Source organism: Pinus tabuliformis, chromosome 1_1, assembly GCF_031772625.1.
Source record: "Pinus tabuliformis cultivar Carrire ecotype Pingquan chromosome 1_1, CPIR1, whole genome shotgun sequence".
NCBI classification, from domain to species: Eukaryota; Viridiplantae; Streptophyta; class Pinopsida; order Pinales; family Pinaceae; genus Pinus; species Pinus tabuliformis.
The window spans coordinates 923,218,847-923,246,442 of NC_142297.1; the positions used below are offsets into that span (position 1 = coordinate 923,218,847).

The 27,596-nt window shown below is 39.2% G+C and overlaps 1 protein-coding gene, 1 long non-coding RNA gene and 1 other non-coding gene across 3 annotated transcripts; 2 read left to right on the forward strand and 1 right to left on the reverse strand.

Annotated features, from left to right (window-relative positions):
• Positions 1-863: 863 nt before the first annotated feature.
• Positions 864-3,833, forward strand: LOC149217455 (Pentatricopeptide repeat (PPR) superfamily protein). The gene has a single exon (XM_089392994.1). It carries the CDS (start codon positions 1,057-1,059, stop codon positions 3,265-3,267), a length of 2,211 nt encoding a protein of 736 aa, XP_089249120.1. The 5' UTR covers positions 864-1,056; the 3' UTR covers positions 3,268-3,833.
• Positions 882-968, reverse strand: TRNAM-CAU (transfer RNA methionine (anticodon CAU)). The gene is given in 2 exon segments: positions 882-917; positions 931-968. It is a non-coding gene; the product is annotated as a tRNA-Met (tRNA).
• Positions 3,816-5,082, forward strand: LOC149217457 (uncharacterized). Its single transcript, XR_016251270.1, has 3 exons — positions 3,816-3,950; positions 4,246-4,329; positions 4,446-5,082. It is a non-coding gene; the product is annotated as an uncharacterized LOC149217457 (long non-coding RNA).
• The last annotated feature ends 22,514 nt before the right edge of the window (positions 5,083-27,596 follow it).

Genomic DNA, 27,596 nt, shown 5'->3' on the forward strand with positions numbered 1-27,596 from the left:
GGCTAGTACCCTTTGTTGCCAAAGAGATAGTGTTCATAGAAGACCTTAGAGGAAACTTGCTCTATTCATTTGTCCCTTTCCTAAAGCATCCTTAGACTTGGATTCATTCTTCTTACAATAACTTATATCAATGAGCACATACAAATAATTACTCTTATCCTTCTCCTTTAATACACCTACAAAAGTAGACTTTGACACCCATACCTTATTCCTAAAGGGAAGTCTATGATCAATGGCGAAATGACCATAAGCATGGCATCACAAACAAGAAAAAAGAAACTTGACCTAACACGAGGATTGATCCACAACCATATCCCCATTTTGATTGTATACTTGATCCACAACCACATCCCCATTTTGATTGTATACTTGATCCACAACCACATCCCCATTTTGAAAGTTATACAATTAGCTAAACCCTCATATAAACCTAGGAAAACTGGTCTATGAGCCATGACCATTAAGCTAGATACCTAGAAGGAAAGATCTCCTTCATAGAAGAGGACTAGGGTGTTCTGTATCACCTTTAAAACACATGGAAGTGTTCTGTATCACCTTTAAAACACATGGAAACTAGAAGTACAGCAAGAGAGTTGGTAGTTTAACCGAAACTAGAGTTGGTAGTTTAACCGAAACTAGAGTAATCACCAGTTTCTGCATATTTGCATAAAAAATGGGATATCATTGGAGTTAAATCTAGAAATTAGTCATCACCAGTTTCTGCATATTTGCATAAAAAATGGGATATCATTGGAGTTAAATCTAGAAATTAGTCATGATATTCTCCATGTTTAAAGCTATGCGAAATAAGAATGAAACCCACCCTTTGGCACGCACTATAGATGCGGTCTCGAGAAAGAAACGAGAATAAAAACACTGGGTGGGGTGAGAGAGGCTCGAACTCTCGACCTCAGGATTCCTCAAAGTAGCTATGAGACCTACGCGCTAACCAACTGCGCCACCACCCCATTGATGGAAAGCATTTTATTATTCATTTATGTCATTAACCGAGAAAATTGCAGAAGTCGGTGATTAACTCTGGGAACGACACCAACCATGAAGATAATTATCTCAATATTCTCTGCCGAAATCCATCCATGGTGGATTGAGCGATTGCTTATTTACTGGTTAAACATGAGGATACTCCGTCGCTTCATGTTAAAAGTTTTCTACAGAAAATTCGTATTCCATCAAAGCAGGAAATTCCATGCTCGTAGCTTTAAGCTGTGGAGGCCAAGTGAAATGGACTATCAAACTACTTACGTCATGGGTTCTTGTCCTGCTCTTCATACAGAAATACCATCTAGGAAATCAAATTGTAAAGAAATCGACACTGATACATTGTGCAAGCAACGGCGATTCAAAGAGGTCATGGAGGCTCTGTGTAAACAAAGACGGATTAAAGAAGCCGTTGACATTTTGTATAAATACAGCCTTCGCCTAGATGTAAATACGTATTCGAGTCTCTTACAGGGTTGTGCAGATATGAAATCTCTCGAAGAGGGTAGAAGGGTTCATAACCACATATTTAGCAGTGGATGTAAGCCGCGTGTTTTTCTCTGGAACCGAGTCATAGACATGTATGTCAAATGCCAGAGTTTGGAGGATGCACGCCAGGTGTTTGACAAAATTCCCGAGAGTGATGTTTGTACATGGAACACATTGATGGCTGGGTACTCCAAAACTGGAAGGATTGAGGATGCACGCCAAATGTTTGATAAAATGCCTGAACGAGATACGGTTTCATGTACTACCATGGTGGCCGGTTATGTTCGGCATGGGCTAGCTGAAGAGGCATTGGACGTGTTTCGAAGGATGCAGCGGGATGGTATGGAGGTGACTGAGTTTACGATTGCAAGTGTTCTCAGTGCCTGCGCTGCTATTCCGGCTTTGAAGCTTGGTTGTGAGGTTCATGCCCATCTTGTGCGAACAGGAGTTGAATATGATGTGTTTGTATGGAGTGCTCTTGTTGATATGTATGCGAAATGTGGGATTTTGGACGATTCATGCCGAGTGTTTGACAGAATGCATGAGAAAGATGTGGTTTCATGGACTATGATGATTGGGAGATTTGTGCAGAGTGGACATGGTGAGAAGGCGTTGAAGTTGTTTTCCCAGATGCTTAGGGTATGCATGAAGCCTAATCAGTTTACATTTGCTAGTGTTTTGAATGCCTGTACGATGCAGACAGCATTGGTGTTGGGTGAGCAAGTTCATGCCCACATTATTAGAAGTGATTTGCAAGGAGGCACCTTTGTGGAAAGTGCCCTGGTTGATATGTATGCTAAGTGTGGAAATGTTGAGAGTGCTAGGGAAGTGTTTGATAGAATGCCCAAACCAGATTTGGTTTCATGGTCTGCCATGATTGCAGGATATGCTCAGAACGGGTTTGCCAAGGAAGCTCTTGGATTGTTTGAAAATATGCTAACTACAGGATTGAAGCCAGATCACATTATATTTCTTGGTGTTCTCTCTGCCTGCACTCATGCAGGTTTAATGGATGAAGGCCGTCATTACTTTGAATCCATGAGACGAGATCATGGCATCACGCATGGGGCAGACCACTATGCATGTATGATTGATCTTTTTGGCCGTTGCGGACACCTTGATAAGGCAGAATTGTTATTGGATAAGATGCCATTTGAACCGGATGTCTTTTTGTGGGCTGCATTGCTTAGTGCTTGTAGAACTCATGTCAATATCAAGCTAGGGGAACGAGCTGCGGAACACCTTTTTCAGTTGGAGCCAGAAAATCCTGCAACTTACATCACACTTTCGAATATTTATGCTGCAGCTGGTAGATGGGATGATGTAACAAGGGTGAGAAAAATTATGGAAAACAGGGGAGTGAGAAAGAAGCCGGGATGGAGTTGGATTGAGGTTAGGGATAGGGTGCATGCATTCATGGTGGGAGACAGATCACATCCACAGATAGAGGATGTATATGCAATGCTGGAAGGACTTGGAGGAAAGATGAAGGAAAAAGGTTACGTGCCTGACACGAACTTTGTACTCCGTGATATAGACCTGGAGAATAAGGAGAGCGTTCTTAACCACCATAGTGAAAAGCTTGCCATTGCTTTTGGGCTTATTGCTACACCACCTGGAACTTCTGTTAGGATTATTAAGAACCTCCGCATTTGTGGAGACTGCCACACCGCAATTAAGTTCATCTCCAAGATTGTTGCAAGGGAAATTGTTGTAAGGGATTCAAGTCGTTTCCATCATTTCAGGAATGGAATTTGTTCTTGTGGGGATTATTGGTGATGTTAAGAAAGGAGCTTTGCTTGTGGATTTATTACTTCTGGGGATCTCTAATTATGTATTGTTAAACGATGAGCTAGGGCTATCACGCTCCATAGCCAGAGGTGTGAAATACATGGTGTTTGGCATGTTGCATTGGTTGGACATACACTGTAATTTTCTGACAGCTCAAGGACTGGTCTAAAGTTTTCTTAATTGAGATGGCCTGTCTGAACTTTTGTTTGATAGGTATTCATTTGAATTGACAGAGCTTAGAAATGTTTCTGGCATGAGGAGCCAATGCACATTTTCGTAGTATTTTTGGAGATGTGTAATGATGTTTGTCAGGCTCCATCCAAGGAAGAGCTATTATGGAGTCAGGTATCAAATGGCACCTTGCTGGCATATGCTGATTTTTTTGAGTGCTTCAAAGGACTATAGGATCTTCATCCAACCGTGGGAACCCTTGTGGGGATGGAGAATGAATGTTTGTAATGTGTTTTCTGGGTTGGGTGATCGTATAGGTTATTCTTCTTTTCCGAGGAACATCTACTGTGAATGTCTTTTTATTCTATTCTGAAGTAGCTAAATATCAATGGGAAGGATTAGGCACATATTTGGCTCCAACCCGACAAACTGGTAATGCTCTACACTGATATTCAATTCATACAAAGGAAGTGCTTAGAGAAACGGCTCTTGAGAGGAAGGTAAATCCAAAGCATTTTGATTTTGTTCCACGTTTTCTATGTATTGATTAACTCTTACTTCCTTGTGTTCACTGCATCCACGCTTCAACAGCCTTCAAAATCATTTGGAGTGATTCCTATTTAACACTAAGATATAATTTTATCCAATATGCCATGCTTTGTATATGTTATTCTGTTTTAAGATTCCCTCTATTGCGGAGCTGCCAAGCTGGCATGTACTTTCTTTCTTTATGATTTTACCATCTTTTGTTTGAATCTGTAGGAAATGATTCTAATATATCATTGTTTTTGACAGGCTATTATCTTTTCATGCCCATTTGTGCTCTCAGAAAGGTTTAGGCTATAACTGTGCAGCTGGCATTCTTCTTCAGTATGAGAGGTATTTATAGCAGCTGAACGTTGAACATTATTTTTTAAGCGGTTTAACAATTTCTAAACAAATTTGCCTTTGAGCTTTGGTTCTCACTATTTGCTTATCTGGTGATTGAACCACAGATATTGGATTCTTTAATGGAGTTAAAGTTATCACATATGAGAACTTTTACAAAGCCAAATGAGAATATGTTACGAGAACATGCGACAGCTATTGTGCTTGGAGATCCATTGGCTTTGCGTCATAAACAGGGATTGGGACTGAGTTTGCCAGATACCCAGAGCAATCGAAGTGGTCCTTACAGAAATCGCGGGAGTGAAGCAGTTCCAGGAGCATTCCATATATTATCTATATCAAAATGGAATATACTTTGTGACTTTAGCAACGTTGTCTTGTAACAGGCACTTAAACAAGGTCACGTAGAACCACAAAAAGACCAAGTGTCAAAATCACTGAAAGTGGGTGGACCTAAAACAAATATGAAAATAGCTAATTTTGATTTCAACGATTTAAAAAAACAAAAAAATTTAAAAGACAATCAACCGGATTCTGATGCAGACAAACCATTGACAGTACATGCTGCATGAGCCAAAATGCATGATGTCATTGTAATGTTGAATGAACAACTTCGAACACTTTGTTCTTAACACTGTACAATTTCAAATCTGACACCCAAGAGATCTGCCAAACCCTGTTTGACAATATTTCTCAGTGAACTTACAAATATAACAATTCCACTGTTTGCAACCACAATGCAAGGTAATTCCACTGCCGAACTCTGTTTGACAGTATTTCACAGTGAACTCAGATATATGACAATTCCACTGTCTGCAACCACAATGCAAAGTAATTCAACTGCCAAACTCCGTTTGACAGTATTTAACAGTGAACTTACATATATTAATAATGCCACTGTTTGCAACCACAATGCAAGGTAATTTAACATGGACAGTGTCAGATGGGAGTTTATAGGCCTAACTAGAACCAGCTTCAGTGCAGCAACACCTTTGAATAAACAACAGTGGTCAACAACCCCACTGTTGTGCTCCACAATGCCTCAGCGAAGATAGTGGATGCTACCATTACCTTGCCAGTCTCAACTCACTGCAATGTCAAATTATGCTTGGGAGGAAGAGAAGAAACATGCTCCTTTGTTCAGGAGGGCAAGTAGGTAGGCAGAAGAAAACCACAAGAGATAATTCATGGAGTGCTTCTCCTGGATGTTAATTTTCTTGAAACTCCGCAACTACTTGGATGAATTTACTGAATAAATCAAGGCAACTGAAAACTGAAATCAAGTTTAACTTTCACCAAGATACGGAGTTTCTTAACATTCAATATGCACACGCACACACAAATTTGACACCAGTGTTTTACCTAGGAAACCCAAATGGGAAAACCTGTTTTCTTTGTTGTGGTCTTCTTATTGATTGTTCATTGGGCAAATAAATCTTTTACAATTCAATGCGCTGCTACTGCTGCCGGCAAATAACCTGTAAGAAGCTTTGACTTCCTTCTCACTACTCTCAACTCCACCAATTGTTTTCAGCCTGTCACTGCTCTCAACCTTGAGAAATTGCTCTCAGTCCTGCCTTTTGATCTCGGCCAGTTCACACAATTGTATCCTGTTGAAACTGGTCTCAGCTTGCTCCTCGAATTCTTGATCTTTGCTCCTCAACCAATGCGCTATTCCATCAACAAAGAATTATCAATTTGTTCCTTCGTCCTTCTCTTTCCTTAATAGATCTTTGATTCATGCAAGGAGGCCAAGTTCGAATTTGTGTTCACACAAGTGCAACGAGTTCCTTTTCCCAGTTAACTGGAGCAAGTCTTAGTTACACTTGGACTAGCTCTTAGTTAACTGGCTCGAGTTGCTCCTTGTTTTCTCTAGTTGTGAACTGACTGAACTGAGGAGTTAACTCATCCTCCCTTCACTTGTTTTTGAAGTCTTAACTCGTCCTAACTGAACTTGTCACTGTAGTCTTAACTCGTCCTAACTGGACTTGTCTCTGCCACCTCATCTTGTAGTCTAACTGAAGAAGACTCCAACGAACTAAAGCTCCAACACTACGCATGCAATCTATTGATGACCATTCCAGCGAATTGAAAATCAACACATCATATTGAAGTCTATCTTATGAATTCGCATTCATGCTAGAGAAAGACAATTCAAAGTCTTTACTGGCTAAGGCACAAGCCAAAAGACCTTCCTTCGCTACATTTTCAGCACTCCCTCTCAGAGACAAAGGGATTCTGTACAACTCCCAACTTATCTTTGAAAAACACGAACTTTCTTTTGACTAAGGCCTTCGTCAAGATATCTGCAACCTGCTCATCTGTGGGAATGTACAGTAGCTTTACTATCCCTTTCTACACATAGTCTCTGAGATGATGGTATATGATTTCAATGTGCTTGGAGCAGTGATGAAAAACAAGATTCTCAGAGAGCTTAATGCAACTCTGATTGTCACAGTAAATCACGATGAGCTCCAACCCCTACTTGAAAAGGCCCACATGCAACTTCCTTATCCAAATGACTTCATATGTTGCCAACCTAGTGGCCATGTATTCGGTCTTTGCTGAATTGAGTGCAGTTGACCCAATGTTGAAGACACAACCTGAAAGTACTCTTCTGATCCGTGGAGCTCCCTGCCCAATTTGTATCTGTGAAGCCCTCAAGCCTTACTCCATCAACATGTCTATACCATAATCCATAATCTGTGGTGCCTTTGAGATACCTCAAGACATGCTTGGTAGCAACCTAGTGAACTCTGGTAGGCTCCATCATGAACTGATTCAATTGGTTTACTACAAAACATATGTTAGGTAGTGTGTTGATTAAGTACATCAATGACCCAATGAGTTGCCTGTACATTGTGGCATCTACTCACTTTGCCCTACTAGCATCCACCTTCCTCCAGTTTGTGACTAGAGGTGTGGTCATGGATTTTCAACCTTGCATACGAAACATCTTGATAATCTCTACAGTGTACTTCCCTTGCCCTAAGAAGATTTCCCCATCACCCTACGATACCTCTTGCCCAAGGAAATAGTGCATAAACCCTATGTCCTTCATCTTAGACTCTCTTGCAAGATCTGCCTTGCAATCTCGAATCAAGTTGTTTGCTCCAATCAAGATAAGATCGTCAACATAGAGCACTAGAATGGGTGGAAGCCCTCCAACCATGATGTAGTACAGGTTGGAATCTGCCTCACTCTTAGTGAAGTCCAATACCTGAAGGTAGTTGTCAATGCGAGAGTACCATGCTTTCGGTGCTTACTTGAGCCCGTAAAGAGCTCTCTTCAACAAACATACATGAGTGTCTTTGCTGAAAGTCTCAAACCCCTCTAGCTGCTCCATATAAATCTCTTCCTCAACCACCCCGTTGAGGAATGTTGTCTTCACATCCATCTGGTGGATCTTCCACCCCATCTGAGCTGCAAGTGCCAGAATCATCCTGATGGATGAATAACGAGCCATTGGAGCAAACATCTCCTCATAGTTAATGCCCTCAACTTACGAGAATCCCTTGGCCACAAACATGGCCTTGTACTTCTCCACACTCCCATCTACTCCATGCTTCACCTTGTACACTCAGTGTGTGCTTACCTTTGATATTCCCTCTAGGTGTAGCACAATCTCCTAGACATCATTCTTCATGATGGAAGAATATCCCTCCACAATGGCATCCCACCAAACTTGTTGAGAGGTTGCCTCTTCATAATAAGAAGGCTTTGATTCCAACAACTCAATCATCAATGCCATGTACCTGGTGTACCTTTGTGGCTGCTTGCTCTATCTAATGTAGAGTTGGGAGTCTCAACTCACTCTTGGGCCTCCCAAGTCAACCTCTCAACCCACTTGGCTCTCTTCCTCCCGATGCTGGGAGTCATTGACTGAGTGGTTGCCTCCACTTGTCCTGGTCTCTTCGCCTCATCCTGTAATGACTCCTTGTCATCCTGTTGTATGACTTGCTTGCCACCTGGTTGAGACTTAGCTTGTGGTATTGGTTGAGGCTCCTGCTTGGGAGCAAGAAGCTCCTCCTCAAGCACTCCAACCTACTCTCGCCCCAAGGATTCCCTCAGAACTCTGTCCTTCGTAAATCTCATTGTTGAATTTGTAACTATGGTTGATCTTCATAATGTACATGTAATTGTATTTATCATTGTAAAACATATTTATAAATGCTTGAGTCAAAGGAAAATTTATTTTGAGTCAAAGTCTCGTTGCGGCTTTTTAAAGATGAAAATTTTCAATTTTTGAAATGTAAATTTTAGCCCCAAAAGTAATAAATTGACTTCCCTCCAAGTCAAGTTGGCCCTGGCCAAGAGACACGTCCATTCACTCAGGACATACTACTATATAAAGGAAACTCGACCTCCTCCATTTGTGCATTTGATCTCACACACAAGACAAGTTCTGGCAAGCAAGCGAAGGACAAGAAGGACAAAGTAGGATAACCAAGGAGGCTGAAATCTCTCTTTTCTCTCTCTCTTACAACTCGCACTTGTGGACTAGTCTATCTCTCTATGGTTCACATTTTTCTGGGGCAACTATTGCAAGGGGTTGAAATTTCTGGGTAACTTGGATAATTGTTACGTGGACGAAATTTTTGGGACAACTGGCTATTGCAGTAGGGTTGAAATTCTGGGTCAAATAGGGAGAGCGAATTGCAGGATCAAATTGGGTGACTTGATTTGGAGGAGAAGACCAGGTTTGATCATAATCTAGGTGTGTCTCATTGAACAAGAAGAACTTCTCTATTGAAAAAGGTTATCGCTTTTTCCCCTTGGTGGGTTTTCCCAGGGTAAATCTTGTCTTCTTTTGTTTGTTGTGATCTCTATTATTCTACTATTCTTTATGGTTGAATTTCTGAAGTATAATTGTTGAATGATATATTGGATTAAGTTAAAAGAAAATCTACATCAAAAGTAATTATCAAAATTTTAGAAATATTTTGCTAACCCTAATTGCACTAAGAAAATCAACACTCATGCGCCTCCTGATAACTTTCTTCCTGAGTGATGGTACACATACCTTGTATGCTTGAGGTGTCTCATAGTAACACACAAAAATTCCATTTTTAGTTGTGGGTTCCAACTTCTTCTTGCTCTCTTTGGGCACATGGTAGTAAATTCTTGTCCCAAAGATGTGGAAGTGAGAAACATCAAACTTTTTTCTTGTGAAAGCCTCCTTCGGTGTAACTTGTCCAAGCACCCTGTGTGGACTCTTGTTTTACAAAAATACTGCAGTGTTGCATGCCTCTACCCACAAGAACATGGGCAACCCCTGGTCATGCAACATGGCCTTGGCCACTCCAACTATGTTGCGGTTCTTCCTCTCAACCACCCCATTCTACTAAGGGTTATGGGGTGTTATAAGCTCTCTCCTAATGCCCTCTTTGGCACACACGTCCCTGAAAGCATTGGAGACATATTCCCTGCCATTGTCACTCAATGCTTTGATGTTCTTCCTGGTCTAGTTTTTTACCAAGGCTGTAAACTCCATGAACTTGGAGAAGGCCTCCTCCTCCATAAACAAGATCCATGTTTTCCGAGAATAGTCATCTATGAAGGTGCCATAGTACCTGTGTCTCATGAGGGATGGTGAAGAGAAGGGCCCACATATGTCTGAATATATCAACTCCAAAATCTCATTGGCTTTGTTGTCTCAACCCTGAAAAGATGACTTGGCATACTTGCCAAGTGTTCAGCGCTTTCACACTTCATGCTGGTCAATACTACACTGTGGTAGCCCTATGGCTTTCTGCTGAAGGATCTTCAACGCCCCATGATACAAATTCCCCATGCATATGTGCCAAATCTCCCCCACGTCTCCGCCATGTGCTCACGCCCTGCCTTCCTGATGAAGGCTATGTTTGTCTCAACCTACAACTTGTAAATATTTCACCCTCACACCAATCTGCTTCATGGCTCTAGATTCTAAATGCTTGAGATAGGCCTTTCCTCTACTAAAAATGACATAAAAACAAGGTTCTTTTTAAGGCCTGGGACATAGAGGACATCCTTGAGATGGAAAGGGCTATCAGACTCCCTCTCAAAACTGACAGTACCCACACCCTTTGGCCAAGTACTTACCATCATCTCCTAGCTCAATGTGAAACTGCATGTCCTCCTTCAATTGGCTGAAATATTCCTTGCTCTTGGTCATGTGAAAGGATGTTCTAGAATCAATGTACCACACATTGTTGCCCACTGAGCTTGCCATGCAAGCTATCAATGAGAAATCCTTCTCGAACTGAGAAGTAAAATCATCTACCTCGGTTGATGCTACCACATGATCCTTATTAGACCCCTTCTTCCAATTAGGACACTTAGTGGCATAGTGTCCAAACTGGTGGCAAGAGAAGCATTTGATCTTGCTCAGATCTTTCTTCTTCTTCTCACCCTTCTAACTGGACTCGGCCTTGCCTTGGCTCTTCTTGCCCTTGGCCTTGCTTCCTTTGCCTTCCAAGGAAAATTTCTCCTCGTCCTTTGTCTTCACTAAAACTCTAGCTCTTGTCCCCCTCCTGATTTCTTCCTAGATGTAGTCTACCCACAACATTTCCCAGGTGGGAAGATTCTCTCTGCCACTGAATGCATCTTGGATATTCTCCCAAGTCTTATGAAGTCCCAGTGGCACAAGACTCACAAGGTCTTTTTCTCCTATAGTCTCACCCACTCCAACTAGCTCATCCCGAACCTAGGTGAACTTGGATTTGGAAAGGTACGTAATGATGGGTTCTTCTTTGCTCATCCGAATATTTCTTAGTTTGTCCTTTAAGGCAAGCTTCCTGGCATCACTGTATCCTTGATACAAAGTGAAGATGGCTTTCCACATATTGTTTGTTGTCGTCTTCTCATGGATGAGGGATAATGTGGTCTTTCACCCCCTCAACAATGATCCTCTTGGCCTTAGTGTCATTCTTGTTATGCTGGATCAACTGTTTGGGTATTTGTAGGCACGGTTTATGGGTTCTTCGCAAATTCTAGCACTCCATTATCTTCCAACACCACTGAAATCTGCTTCTTTCATGAGCAAAAATTAGAGGCTCCCTCTAAACAATGATATGCCCTTATTACTTGGAAGGACATACTGTTATCCAAAACAATGCGCTTCAAACTCTAGCGCAAGCCTACTGACTGAACTGTACTCTTCATTGACTGAACAATCTTGGTGCTGGTTTTTATACATAGCATGGCTCTAATACCATGTTAATTTTCTTGAATCTTTGCAACTATTTAGATGAATCTACTGAAAATATCAAGACAACTGAAAACTTAAACCAAGTTTAACTTTCACTAAGATACAAAATTTCTGAACATTCGACATGCTACGGAAAATAGTTGAAATAAAAACACATGCACACACAATTTGACACCAGTGTTTTGTCCAGGAAACCCAAATGAGAAAATTTGTTTTCTTTATTGTGGTCTTCTTATTGATTGTTCATTGAGCAAATAAATCTTTTTCAATTCAATGCGCTACTACTGCAGCCAATAAATAACCTCTAAGAAAGCTCTTAACTTTCTTCTCACTAATCTGAGCTCCACCAATTGTTCTCAGCCTGTCTCGGCCTTGAGAAATTTCTCTCAGCACTTCCTTTTGATCTCAACCTGGTCACACAGTGGTTTTTTGTTGAAACTAGTCTTGACTTGCTCCTCGAATTCCTAATCTTCGCTCCTCAATCAATGCGCTATTCCATCAACAAAGAATCATCAAATTGTGCCTGCATCCTTCTCTTTCCTTAATAGATCTTCGATTCATGTAAGAAAGCCAAGTTTGAATTTGTGTTCACACAAGTGCAACGAGTTCCTTTTCCCAGTTCACTGGAGCAAGTCTTAGTTGCACTTGGACTAGCTCTCAATTCAATGGCTCAAGTTGCTCCTTGTTTTTCTGTAGTTGTGAGTTAACTGAGGACTTAACTCATCGTCTCTTCACTTGTCTCTGAAGTCTTAACTCGTCTTAACTGAACTTGTCACTGCAGTCTTAACTCATCGTAACTAGACTTGTCTTTGCCACCTTATCCTATAGTCTAACTGAAGAAGACTCCAAAGAACTAAAGCTCCAACACTATGGATGCAATCTATTGATGACCATTCTAGTGAACTGAAAATCAACTCATGATACTGAAGTTTATCTCATGAATTCACATTCATGCTACAGAAATACAATTCAAAGTCTTTACTGGCTAAGGCACAAGCCATAAGACCTTCCTTCGGTACATTTTCAACACTGAAAATGTGTTTTTGGAGGACCATAACCCCGGCGAGTGCTCCCCTATAACACTGGTTTGGGAGCACATCATCTCTGAAATAAATCATGGTCCTTTACTTCATATTAAGGTATGTTGCATTTTCTGAAAAATTGTTATACTTCATTACTACAGATAAAGGCATGGAAGACTCGATGGAGGTATTTTTAAAGATGAGAAAGAGCATAATTTGTTTCTGAAAAAAGGTTATGCTTCATTGCTACAAATAAATGCATGAAAGACTCGATGGAGGTATTTTTAAAGATGATAATGAACAGAATTTACAATGCCCTTGAGTAAAATAATGGGAGATATTCTGAAAAATCAAACTGAATGGGTAGTAATTCCTTTGATTCTTGTGGATTCATATCATTTCCACTCTAGAAGTTCCACCTCACTAATTTGCAACCATATGAGAAACAATCAAAATTTCAATAAACATTTGAGAATTTTAATTTAGACATGAATAAGATCCGTTGTTGTGTATGGTAGCCACTTGCATCAATGGCTTGGAGCTATTCATCAATTCAATTTGACTGAGACAAGATGCAATTTTAACTAACACTAATAGTGAATGTTCTCTTTAATGTAGCTTGTGAGGATCAACTTGAAAAGTTAAATGCAAGAATCTGGAAGCCAGTGATGTGATCCAAGGCTCAGCTTCTATTCACTACCTTTTGTTTTTGTAGAACATGATGCTGGACATGTGTATTCTCTGTGATCTTTAATTCCACTTGACTGGAGGCTTTACGGTACATTTCCTGGTAGAAGTGATAATTTTATCTAATTATGCACTTGTGCTGGCCAGGTTAATTGATAAAAGGAGTTTCAAGTATCCACTAATTTCATTTGCTTCCAAAGTTGCTATAAAGTCGTTAGTTGATTCCACTTGACCGGAGGCTTTATGATACATTTCCTAGTAGAAGTGATAATGCTATCTAATTATGCACTTGTGCTGGCCAGGTTAATTGATAAAAGGAGTTTCAACTTTCCACTAATTTCATTTGCTTCCAAAGTTGCTAGAAAGTCGTTAGTTGATGTAATTCATAGTATCTGTTGGCCATAGAGAATTCACCATCATCGCCTACATTTCATAAGGCTTATGCCACCCCACACCCACTCCCTACCAACACAAACCATTTCCATTAATTCATTAATAATAATGTGGACGACCATGGTAGCTATACAATTAGACCTACGTCAGCGCTTCAAAAATGTTTCCATCAATAGTTATCTAGTTACATTCCATAGAACAATAAAAGAACAATTTCACAGTTCATTGCAGACAAGCCTAGAAGCATTATACTTGGTTAGCGTCCAAAATTTTCATTCCTTAACTTTACGCTGATTTCTTGACAGGACAATGGAGTTGTACGACGAACAAGGCTCTTTCACTTTATTAAAAATTTGTACTTTTTATCGAGCAGCACACAAACCCGTTATTGATCGACAACTTGTTCTAACTACTTAAAGAAGTCAAAGATGGCTTCATTTGTCTCTGGATGCAGGTACAATAATATGTTATAATTTGACCATTAAAGTTTGTTTCCAATAATTGGTGGAATTTCTAACTTGGTGGAATCATTTGTCGGGTTGCCTTTGGTGGAGTTGGCTTAGAAAAATCTGGTGGCCAGGTCTGCTGGAGTTATCCTTGGTGAAATTTCCTTCAGTTGATTGTTTCCAGCATTCTATTTCTACTATTGTAGGATTTTTACAGATGAAAAGATTTTCCATTTCAACATATTCCCTGGACCAACTATCAAACATTCCTGCTTGACGCAACACCACTAAATATAAATTTAAGATTCTTAAGGAATTTCAGCCATAAGAGTCCTTAACAAATCAAAATGCTTTGTTCCACCAATAGGTTTGTTGGTATTTGCAGCCTCTATAGACTATTACTTTCTGAGAAATAATGACACACAGAAAATGAATAACTCACACAACACAAAATTCATGTAGTGAAAACCTGACAGTTTGTCAAAAAAACATCCACGGGAGAAGGTAAGGTATTTTATTGATCAAGCAGAAAATCAGGGTTACAACCGATCTCAATCTCTGAGGCTATAAAGATATATTTAAGTTGGCACCAGTACATTCATTATACAAACTACCACTGGTTTTGTAAACCAACACCATTGTACAAACTACCAGCAAGTTGCATGAAGTAAATTTTGGTTTTTATAAGTATATTAATTAATTGTTGGAATGAATATTAACAATCTCCACTTTGACAATGATTTACTTTATACATTTCCCAAGTCCATTCATCACCTCATCTGGAAGCCAAGAGAAGCTAAACACGACTTCAACTGCTCTAACAATGCTATTTTTGTAAGCATGTTTGCACAATTTTTTTGATTGGGGACATTTTTAAGATCTACTCACCTCCATCAATTACCTATCCTACAAAATGGTACTTAATATCAATATGCTTAGTCTTATTATGATAAGTTGGATTTGTTGCCAAATAGATAACACTTTGATTATCACAAAATTCAATACATTGCTTTGCATTATTCAAAAGTCATGGAAAAGACCCTTCAAGCAAATTGTCTCTTAGTAGGCATGTGAGACATCTATATATTCTACGTTGGTAGTGGATAAAACAACAATTTATTGAAGCTTTCACATCCAACTAATAGTTCCTCTTGCAACTATAAAGACATAACTTGAGGTAGATATCTTTCTATCCAAATTACTTGCAAACTCTAAATCAACATAACCACATACATAATCACTACAACTGTTAAAGGTAATGCAATAGCCACTTGTGCCTTTAAGATAATACAACACCTATTTCAAAGCATTTCAACGCTCTCCTCCTGGATTTGCCATGTACCTACTAACAACATCCATTGAATGTGAAATATCTAGTTTAGTACATACCATCGCTTACATCAAACTTCCTACTACATTGGCATAAGGTATATGAGACATATATTATCTCTTTCTTCTTCACTGCTAGGACATAAACTTGAAGAAAACTTAAAATGGGAGAGGCTAAAGGGATATTTACATGTTGCACATTATGCAATATGAATTTCACGAGTATTTTATCAACATACTTCTGTTGTGAAAATCTAAGCTCACCGTTTTTCGTGTCTCTATGTATTTCCATGCCAAAGATTCATTTTGCTACTCTTTGATCCTTAATTATCATAGGTCCTAGCCATCCAAGCCTTCAACCTATAGACATTGTACATGTTTTTTCTTGCAACAAGCATATCGTCAACATATAACACTAAGATAATGAATATAATATTCAAACTTTTGAAGTTCACACAATGGTCATACTCACTTCTAGTATAATTCTTGCTCATCATAAAGGAATCAAACTTCTTGTACCATTGCATGAGAGATTGCTTCAAGATGTACAATGACTTCTTGAGCTTGCAAACTAACCTTCTCTTGCAATGTTGAATAAATCCTTTTGGTTGTTCCATGTGTATCTCCTTATTCAAATCTCCATGTAAAAATGTTGTTTTAACATCTAATTGATCTAACTCTAAATCGAGTAAAGCAATTACATGCTTAACAACTAACAAAAGGATTTCATGAAATATATACCTTCCATTTGAGAGTACCCCTTTGCGACCAATCTGGCTTTATATCATTCAACATTACCATCAATTCCTTTCTTCAATTTGTAGACCCACTTACACCTAACAACCTTTATATCTTTATGAAGTTATATTAGGCCCTAAGGTTTTTTTTTTGTTTTTTTTTGTTTTTTTTTTAAATCATCCATTTCTTATTTCATTGCTATCTTCCATTTAGCATTATCGTTATTATCCATTGCTTCCTAGTAATAAGAAAATTCCCCATCACAATAACCAAATAATTATATGAAATAAAATTGGTATACCTTTTAGGAGGATTTCTCTCCCTTGTAGATCTTCTCAGTGTTCGTTGTGGAATTTCCACATTTCCTTCAATATCTTCAGCATCCTTAGCTTATTTATCATTAGAAGCTTCTTCCTCCTTCTAAGTTTTTGTAGATGGTTGAGACTCTAGTTGAATTTGTTGATTTAGTGGCACTTGTTCCTATTTCAAATGAACTTTTACAATATCTGATTTAATGATGGGGGATTCATCAAATACTACATCTCTGCTAATGATGTTTTTATGGGTAGTGGGATCCCACAGTCTATATCCTTTAGCTACATCATCATAGGCAACAAAGACATATTTCTTTGATCTAGGGTCTAATATAGAACATTGATTTTTAGGAGTAAGAGCATAAGTTTCACAACCATTTTTTTTTAAATTTGAATAATCACAAGGATGACATGTCCACACATCTTCTGGAATATTAAAATCTATTGCAACTAAAGGTGATCAATTTACAAGATAGAAATAACTAGTGATTTCTTCTGCTCACAACTCTTGTTGTAAATTAGCATTTCTCAACATGCTCCTTGCTATTTCTAGAAGAGTCATGTTCATGTGTTCTACCACGCCATTTTGATGGGGAATATATACAATAGTTTTGTGTCTTTCAATCCCATGTTCTTTGGAATATTTTTTATATCTAAAGATTTGAATTGTCCTCTATTATCCATTCTTAAATATTTGATTTTACTGCCAGTTCTCTTTTGTAACATAACTCTAAATTGCTTAAAAGTATTAAACATATCAATGTTTCTTTTCAAGAAATATAATCAGTAGCTATTGAAATCTACCTCGTGTTATGCGAGTATGAGACCAACTCAGTTGCCAACTCCTATAAATATGTATTAAGAATTTTAGCGCAGTGTTGTAGAAACCCTAAGCAGATATTGTGCTAGCGATGGCATCCCTGGAGGGGGCTTCTCCCCCAACCCCATCGAGGTCGTAGCCTTCTAAGCACTTGTGGCTGCTCTTTCAAAAGAAGTCGAGGAGCAAAAATGTGCCGGTAAAGTTTGTTAAAAAATAATAATCCATCCCCTCGATGGTTCTTCCATCGGGAGTTTAAAGAACAACCTTGGCCTACTCTAATTGTGCTCTTGTTGGAAAGTTCACAAGGATTTGGCCATCTCCCCGATCTATGGAAGCATGGATCGACAAGACTTGGAAGTCAATGATGAAGGGTAATATTAAATTATATGCATGTGGCAATGGATTTTTGACTTTTCTGTTTGAACTAAAGGAAGATAAAGATGTGATCTTAAAAAACAAGCCTTATTTTTTTGGATCTTGAGGGATGTATTTGAACAAGTGGTCTTTAGACTTCAACCCATATGAAGATATCTTGAATGCAGTCCCAGTGTGGGTTAAACTCCCTCAGCTTCCACTCTTGTTGGATTGACTATTTCTTGAGAGTAATTGGAAATGGAATTGGAAAATATTTGAATATGCTTGAACCAAAAGAATCTTAGTTTGCATGTGCTAAAATTTGTGTTGAGGTAGATCTAGAGAAGGGTTTACATTCAGAAATAAACCCACTCTCCGGGGTTAGACTCATTGCCAAAGTCTTGATTATGAGCATATCCCATTTAAATATAGATTTTTCCATGAATACGATCACTTTGCCAGAGATTGTAAGAAGGTCCCCACTAGTAAGGGCACAAATCCACCAATATATCAAGAGGAGCAGTGACAAACTCAAAGGTGAGGAGGGAATAGAGGCAGAGCATTAGCGAGCTGTAATCAAAATACTAAAAAAAAATGGGGCTTCACCATTGACAAATCAATTTGATGTTTTGCATAATCAAGTTGAGCATGATCAGGAAGATCCAAACCCTAATTCCAACAAAGGAGATTCTGGAGAAGACACGGTAATAATGGATCAAGAAGACGGGGAGATAAATGAAAGAGGGGAAGCTCCAAACCCCAAGAATAATTTAGATTTGCAATACATGGATCCACCCCCTACAGAAACCCAAAATGTTCCTGATCTAGGTGGATGTTGGTGGCCACCCGCCTATTCCACTTGGACCCCCACCACTGTCTCTTTGAGCTTTTCAGTTTCCTTAATTGTAGCACAATTGACTATTTTTGGCAGTTTTTCGGGTCTTGAACTTCTGAAGCTGTTTTGAGGTCCTAAATGACGTTTTTTTGGGAAAACCATGGAAAACATGAGTCTTTAATAGATATTTTCCACTCGAAAATTGTATTCCTCGGATAGATCTTTCTAACGAGATATTGTGCACATCAAACGAAGGTCATATGCCAAAGTTACGACCTCGGGAAGTTGATGTACCAATTTACCCAGACGGGGCCCATATATTTGGTGCTTCATCTCCTAGAATTAGGTTTTTGGATGTTTAGGGTTTTCCATTGTTTCTCAATAATAAATAGGCCTTCAAGCCTCATTGTAACACAGTTCATAGGCATGCAGCCACCACATCTCTTCTCAAAGATAAGCTATCATCGCCTGAGCTAGTCTTATTTCTATTTTGTTTGTAAGCATATTTCAGTGTTTGATATTAATGAAATAAAGTGCTATTTCCACTACACCTCTGTATTTATGGTTATATTTGTAATTTGATGCGTTCTTGTTTAAGTTTAGATAAGTTCCTATGAATAATAAAGGAAATTCTTTGCTTAAGTTTGGTAATGTTGAAGGTGGTCCCTTGTTAATGGGGGTAATCACTTGCAACACGGTGCAAACCCTAACTTTGGCAGATGAGAATAGTAGTAATGAGACAAAAAATAATAAAAAAAGAAAGGAAGGTCGTTCAAGAAGATAGCTCAAGAAATAGAAGCAGAACAAAACAAAAAATTGGGCAATCAACCGGTAATTATTGAGATACTCAAGCCAACAATGCACAAATTTTAATCCATGTTATGCAAGTTTGTAGTTATATTAGGAGTATTTTGGAGGATATATAAAAGTGTCAGCTTAGAATAGAAGAATGTAGTTAGAGAATTAGTACTTCAGGCTTTTTTGGACATTTTTGAACTTGGATGATGAAGATATTGAAGCAAATGTAAAAGGTTATGGCCTTCAAACTAGATTGAATCAATATCAACACATCTACCCATTTCGTTTATATATATATTTATATAACCACACTTTTATAGGGAAAGATCTATCAATGTTAAAAAATATGATGATCATTTGAAAGAAATTGTAAGGGATGGCCCCAAAACATTTGAATGGATATAATCAAGAATCCCTTTACGAATATGACTGTGTACTTTAAACTTATGTTCTCATTTGTTTCCAAATAAACAATGTTTGTAAAAATTCAAATTCAAAGATTTTAAATTTGGAATTAATTTGTAGTTTATCAATAATTGTAGCCCTTTCTCAGTCATATGACCTATTCATTGATGCCATAAATGAATGGGTTCATTTGCTTCCTTAAATACCACCACTACTTCATTGATTTGAGTACTTCCCTCCATCTTGTAAATGTTTCTAGTTTTTTTAGCCTTCATAACCTCCAAAGCACCCTTTTGGACACCTTCAGTGCTTCACCTTGACCTGTAAAATTGTAATATCTAGAATCCAAAGCTACCAAAGAAATTAAATTCTTCTCTAGTTGAGGCACATGTCTAACCTCTATCAATGTCCTTATAATACTATCAAGCATTTTAATCTCGACGCTTCCAAACCCATCAAACTTACAAAGAACATTATTTCCCATAGGAACAATACCACCATCAATAGTTTGATAAGAAGGAAACCAACTTCTATGTGGATGCATGTGATGAGAAGAACCATAATCTAACAAAAATTCTCATAGTATCGAGGGACATTAGTTATCGATAGAACTTCATCAATCATACCTGGACCTTATTCAACCAGACTTGCGTCCCTTTTGGATTCTTTGTTAAATTCCTACCTCTTCCTACAATCTTTCTTGAGATGCCCCAACTTGTTATAGTACAAACATTTGAGTTTACTCTTCTTGCACATTGACTGATCTGGAAGTACCTTTCAACTTCCCTCCTTTTTCCCCGACCTGTGTAGAATTTTCTCTACAAATCAGCTAGCTCACTGATATCATGTAGAAATTTCACCTGCAGATCAAACTGATATATGCAATGTGCTAAAGCATAATACTACATCTACATCTACCATAAACTTTGTGGAAGCTTAATTGAACATGAACAACATCAAGCATGAATAGATATAAATGAGAATGAGAAGTAATCAACCATAACACAGAAGATATAACCTGGGGAAAGCACCGGCCTAAAACCCCATCTCTGTATTATCAATCAAGTGAAAATCCTCAACAACATACAAAAAGAATCAGCTCAATAGCTATCCTGCTCTCTCTGTACTCTGATGATGTAGCTCATAGACTACCTAGGCTTGTATATATAGGCTGCACAAGTCCTCCAAGCTCCTATTTCCTTGCGCAATTATGATTGGGGTCCAATTACATAACATGTGTGAATTGGCCAAATCATACCTGCTATCACCTCAGGTCCAACTACGCAATACTAGAAGCAATAATATTCCTTCCTCATGCAAGGAATATTCATTAGGAATATCGTAACAACTGATATTACACTGTTCCTCATCTGATTTCAACTGGGTCTCTGTCTGAACTTCCATGCATCAGTTATCCATGAGTGAATACTCAGTTATTTGAAAATACCAGTTGTCACATGCATGCAAGCATCAACAAACTGAATCTCATTAATTTCACAACTTGTTAAATTAATCTAACTGGACTTGACTAAGTTAAACTATGTCAACTGATCCTCTCAATATAGAACTCATCCTTAATTCCTCAATCAGTGGAGCAAATCAAGGACACATTCCCCAATCAGTGGAGAAAATATTGCATGTTCTCACAAAGACTTCAAGTTCATAATTCCTTAACTAATTAACTCAAACTGAATTAATTAATTAATATTCAAACTGTTAGTAAGACCAAATTCGAATTTTACTTCCTATTTTAGACCAGGCACTGCCTAAAAATAGGAATCCAACCTGCACTGCTAAAAATAGAACTTCTATTTTTAACACTTCCATTTTTCATTCTCTATTGCCCAATCCAGCACTGATACCCAAACTGCTATTTTTAGCACTTCTATTTTTAGCAATTTCTTGTTGCCATTTTCAAGACTCCTTCTCAACAAGAAAGGCTTCCTCTCGAACTGGATCCTGTACCTTCGGAATGTTCTGCATGCAACACTTCTACCAAGTGTGGTTGCTTTAGCAACTCTCGGAACAAAAAAAACTCTCAACTGACCTCTTTGTTGGGCTAGAAACATACTCTGATGCCGAAGCTATACCTGCTGCTGACAAGTGCTCCCTCTCTGACCTCTGTGCTCCTGCAACATCTCTATGCATCTCACATCGTTGCACACCTTCTCTGTGCTACCCTGCATTGTGCAACACACTTGTGCCTCTCGCATTGTTGCAGCCTGCATGCTCTGCGCTGTCCTGGGATTCCCTGCACTGTAGCTCTCTCTGCCACTCCATCCGCATCTGTCTCTACCCAATCAGTCAGTTCCTGCTACTCCTCGTCAGGGCTCCCATAAAAAAGTGTAATCAAAGAGGTTGGGTACCTCAAGGATCCTGCCCCTCCTCCTTGGGATGATCACTCCACATCGCCCCACCTTCTACCTGGAGGTATGGCTGCATGTGATCCCTCAACCCACCTGGCTTAAAGTTTCCCCCTACTGGAGGTCTCTGCATGAGTAGATGTCTCTACTCGATCTCCTCTTAGCTTCTCTAGTTGTAGCTGCTCCACAACCTCTTGAAGCTGTTGCACCAATCGTGGCTCCTCCACAATCGTCTGAGACTTCTTTTGGCACTGCATGTTGAGAGGTAATATACTTTCCCTCTCAACCACCAAGTCTCCATCAGTTGCCTTGCTGCTCAAGGCTTTGCATGCATCTTGAACCTTAATAGCATACAAGTTCTTGACCTGTGAATCAATCTGTTTCACCTATCTAGTGATGATGTGTCTAAGGAAAACCTTTTCCTTATTGAAGACTACATCATAACCTTTGTCTTCCAGCATCACGATCGACACCAAGTTTCTCTTCAGTCTTGGTACATACTTGACATCGGTCAAGGTAAGGTGAGCTCCATGCTCCCTCTGAAAAATAACCGTGCCTACACCTGAGACACTATACTTTTCATCATTACCTATCGTTATGAGTATCTGGAGATCTTTCTCCTCCAAAGTACTAAACAAACTCTTGTCGTCGGTCATGTGGAAAGAAGCTCCATTGTCAAGAAACCAACCACTTCCCACCATGGATGAAACCATGCATGCGAAGAGTGTGAAATCCAACTCGAATAGTGAAGCAAGTGCCTCACCTTCAAATCCTTCCCTGGATCCCTTCTTAGATTTCCTCAGTGGACAATTTGTAACAAAGTGACCCACCTCATGACAACGAAGGCATCACACTTTCGATTTGTCAAACTTCTTCCCACCATGGGAAGAACTGGACTCGGAAAGAGAAACCTTCTCCTTCCCCTTCTTCGCCTTACTCACTAAAGCACAATTTTCCTCATTGTTCATGGATGAAGAACCATCTTTGGTGCTTCTTCTTATCTCCTCCTACATCAGATCCGACCAAATTCGTTCCCAATCTGGTAGTTTCTCTCTTCCATTAATCGAGTCCTGGTAGCTATGCCAGCTCTTAGGAAGATCGAGGAGTGCAAGACTCACCATGTCATCATCAGAGGTCATGATCCCTACACTTCCAAGCTCATCCTTGTATGAGGTGAGCTTGTTCAGATACATAAAGATCATGTCATCCTTTTCACACTTGATCTTTCAAAGTTTGTCCTTCAGTGCCAACTTCCTCTGATCACTACTATTCTGATAAATATCTTTCAATGTTTTCCACATCGAAAACGAAGTCTCCTTCCCATGGAGGCTCGAGACTATGTGATCTCGAACTCCCTCCAAGATGATTCTCCTAGCTCTAGCCACACACTTCCTCCATTCCGCCAACTCTTGGGCATTAGATCCTGAGGGCTTGGGGACTTCTTGATCAATGAAGTCCTTCACCCTGTTATCCTCTAATACTGCCTCCATGCGATCCTTCTAGGCTATATAGTTTGAGCTGCCATCCAGTGCATACTCAAGCCTCAAACCATAGAACACAATTGATGAAATCTGAAATGTGATAAGAACTCGATATCTATATCAAGAACACTAAACTTCATACTTCTCTCTCACTCTGTATACAGTTCTCTACTTGATCACCTGTGCTCCGATACCATGTATAATTTTCTCTACAAATCAGCTAGCTCACTGATATCATGTAGAAATTTCACCTGCAGATCAAATTGATATATGTAATGTACTAAAGCATAATACTAGATCTACATCTACCATAAACTTTGCGGAAGCTTAATTGAACATGAGCAACATCAAGCATGAACATATATAACTGAGAATGAGAAGTAATCAACCATAGCACAGAAGATATAACCTGGGAAAAGCACCAACCTAAAACCCCATCTCTATATTATCAATCAAGTGGAAATCCTCAACAACATACAAAAAGAATCATCTCAACAGCTATCCTGCTCTCTCTGTACTCTGATGATGTAGATCATGGACTACCTAGGCCTGTATATATAGGCTGCACAAGTCCTCCAAGCTCCTATTTCCTTGCGTAGTTTTGAATGGGGTCCAATTACATAACATGTGTGAATTGGCCAAATCATACCTGCTGTCACCTCAGGTCCAACTACGTAGTACTAGAAGGAATAATATTCCTTCCTCGTGAAAGGAATATTCACTAGGAATATCCTAGCAACTGATAGTGCACTATCCCTCATTTGATCTCAACTAGGTCTCTATCTGAACTACCACGCATCAGTTAACCATGAGTGAATACTCAATTATTTGAAAATACTAGTTGTCACATGCATACAAGCATCAACAGACTGAATCTCAAATTTAACAACTTGTTAAATTAATCTAACTGGACTTGACTAGGTTAAACTAAGTCAATTGATCCTCTCAATATAGAACTAATCCTTAATTCCTCAATTAGTGGAGAAAATCAAGGACACATTCCCCAACCAGTGGAGAAAATATTGCATGTTCTCACAAAGACTTCAAGTTCATAATTCATTAACTAATTAACTCAAACTGAATTAATTAATTAATATTCAAACTGTTGGTAAGACCAAATTCAAATTTTACTTCCTATTTTAGACCAGGGACTGCCTAAAAATAGGAATCCAACCTGCACTGCTAAAAATAGAACTTCTATTTTTAGCACTTCCATTTTTCATTCCTTGTTGCCCAATCCAGCATTGATACCCAAACTGCTATTTTTAGCAGTGCTATTTTTAGCACTTCTATTTTTAGCAATTTCTTGTTGCCATTTTCAACATTGGCCACTAGATACCCTGTTATTGGAAAATCTAGTGTCTATGCAGAGCTGCTAGTTCCACTAAGACGGGTAGCTATCTTAGAAACAAACAGATTAAAGTTACTTTCGTTTTCCTTTATGAGAAGTAAATAGGAGAGGATCAAAGAATACCAACCTTGATCTTTCACTCGGTTCTTTGCTTGTTCCTTCTCCTCACTGATAGGGCTTTGCCGCTTCTCCCTTGACCACTCCGCTTCAAAGAGTACCTATAAAGTCAAAGCAGCATAATATCTTCAAAGTGAAGAGATATACAATCATAAGCAATATAGGACTAAATGTATATTAACCACACAATTGCATATATTGTGAGACATACAAGAATGTGGAGGAAAACTTGAATAGCTTTATTGATATAAAGATTAGAAGAGAGGATTACAACCCATTGATCTGACCCAGCATCAAAGCCCTTCTTCACCTCATGAAAAGCTTAGATCACCGAACACTATGATATTCCACCAGGAAACCAACAACACTTCCTTACAAGATACAAAATTCCAGCCTCTGGATCTCTGGGATGAGGGATCCATATATAGATGATTGCAGGGAGGTGAGTCAGCTTCTGGGATTTTGATTAGTGTCTTCTCTCTGATATTTCTTGATTCCACTTGGAGATTGATGATCTCTTACTCATCCCTGGGCGAATTTAGAGAGGCAAGTGTCACAGGAGAAGTTTCTGGAAGATTCCATGATCATCCACCTCGCAAACTATCTCTGCCATTTGTCCATTCTCGCCCATCACACCCTACAGAAGGGCTTTTCAGTATGCATCGCACCTTTTACACTAGGCAGGTGAGATGCATCACACCCTTAGCTCTGAGCAACCTGTATGGTCCAGTTTTGACCAGTTCTAAGCAGTTTCCTGTGGAGAACTTCTGGGAGATGATGTAATCAACTGACCTTGTTCCTTTAGGGCATGAAACAACACTTTTAGGGACTCAGAAGCCCTTGGTTTATGGACATATATGATTGGGGTTGCAGTGCCCAAAAATTTCTATCACATTTGCCCCCTAAAGCATGAGGTCGTTAATCTTTTGATGTCGGGTGAAATGCTTTATCATAAGGATTCGAGATTTTTCGAACTGGAAGGCGACCTGTAATAAGATACAATACAATACATTATCTTCATAATATTTTCATGATCTAGCTGAGGCAGGCATTCCCATGCTCAACTTTATAAATTCATTTTCATGTACATAGGACAGACAACCGTCTGTGTCGCAGACTGATGATTCTGATAGAGCCATCATCCTTTGATTCGGATGATCATCTATGCAGCAATGATGTACATTTGATGTCTTTATTTTCCTAAATATATCGTAGCCCGGATGGATGAGACTAGATCCGAGGTCTTCAAACTCGTCCAATCTTCGCCCGAAGTACAAGTCGATCCATGTGAAAAATGTTCTGGAGTCGAACATGGAAAGACATCACCTGATTACTAGCCAATGATGTAAGCTGTTAACATGCGCGAGAGGAATCACCGATAATGATGATGATCCTCAAGGTACGACAGTACAATTCGCGCGGTGTGAAAATGGGACTTGGTGTCGAACACCATGCAAGATCTCTCAGTCAAAGGCCATTGATGTAAACCTGTCGCCGAAAGTGAAAAACTTGCCATTGAGGCATGCAAGCTTCAAAGTACTGAAAGGGTTGTTCCTAGGTCGACTTCGTGGATAATGAGCTGATGTCGACAAGAAGTGACCCGTCATAGGAGGGCCTTAATGAATCCCACATCTATGACACGGAACGGAGCAAATGACTTTTGGAGGTGAAAACGATCCGATGATATAGGGTTCAGGGTGGCGGTCATGAAAGAATGAAGCGTAAAGGTATTGCAGCGGATGAGACAGAAGATGGGTTTGGCGAATTCTCTGATCGACTTCTCTTGAACATATTGGTGACACTTGAAATGGATTGGTAGCGTTAACCCCAAAGATGGATGGTATGGTGGACCAATGGTAATATGACCGGAGAACGGAATAACCCAACCCGACTCAGACATGGAGTGAAAGTGTCATGTTCAAGAGCGACTTTGCTACCAATAAATTTTCTTCAAGTTTTCTTCCCATTTTTTCCCTAGTCATTGCTGACTAGTACCTCTATATTTATATCAAGCTTGAGGAGGATAACATATGCTTGTTCTATAATTTTCCCTTCGGGCAAACCCGTCGCTATATTTTAACGAGCCTAGCGACAGTGAAACTCGTTCTTGTCTATATGGACAAGTTTGTCGCTATTGGTTTTAACGAGTTTAACGACAAAGATAACTCGGTCATTTTCAATTTTAGAGAGTCTGAAAGGGACGTAAAGGAAACTCCAATAATCCTTTTTCGTCATATAATCCCTTAAGTACGAAAAAGTATAAAATAATACGAAAGGGATGAATTTTCGATAGTTTTAACGAGCCGAACAAGACAAGCGCTCGATCTTTTTGTGTAATAATCCCTCAGATCCAAAAATATTAAAATCTAGAGGAGGGATAGCACTCCAGGTAGCTTTAACGAGCTGGAGAGGCCAACTGCTCGGCAATCTTTTCATATTTTACAAGTCAGACGAAAAGAGCTTAAAGGAGACTCGTTTTTTGAGGAACGAGTGATAATTTCAGGTAGCAGCTGATTCCAAGTAAGGTTTGGAATTTTCAAATCACGACAGTGTCACAAGGATGGCTAACAGGATCACTCTTCGCAGTTGTTCCTCAAAAAGGGGTAAACAATC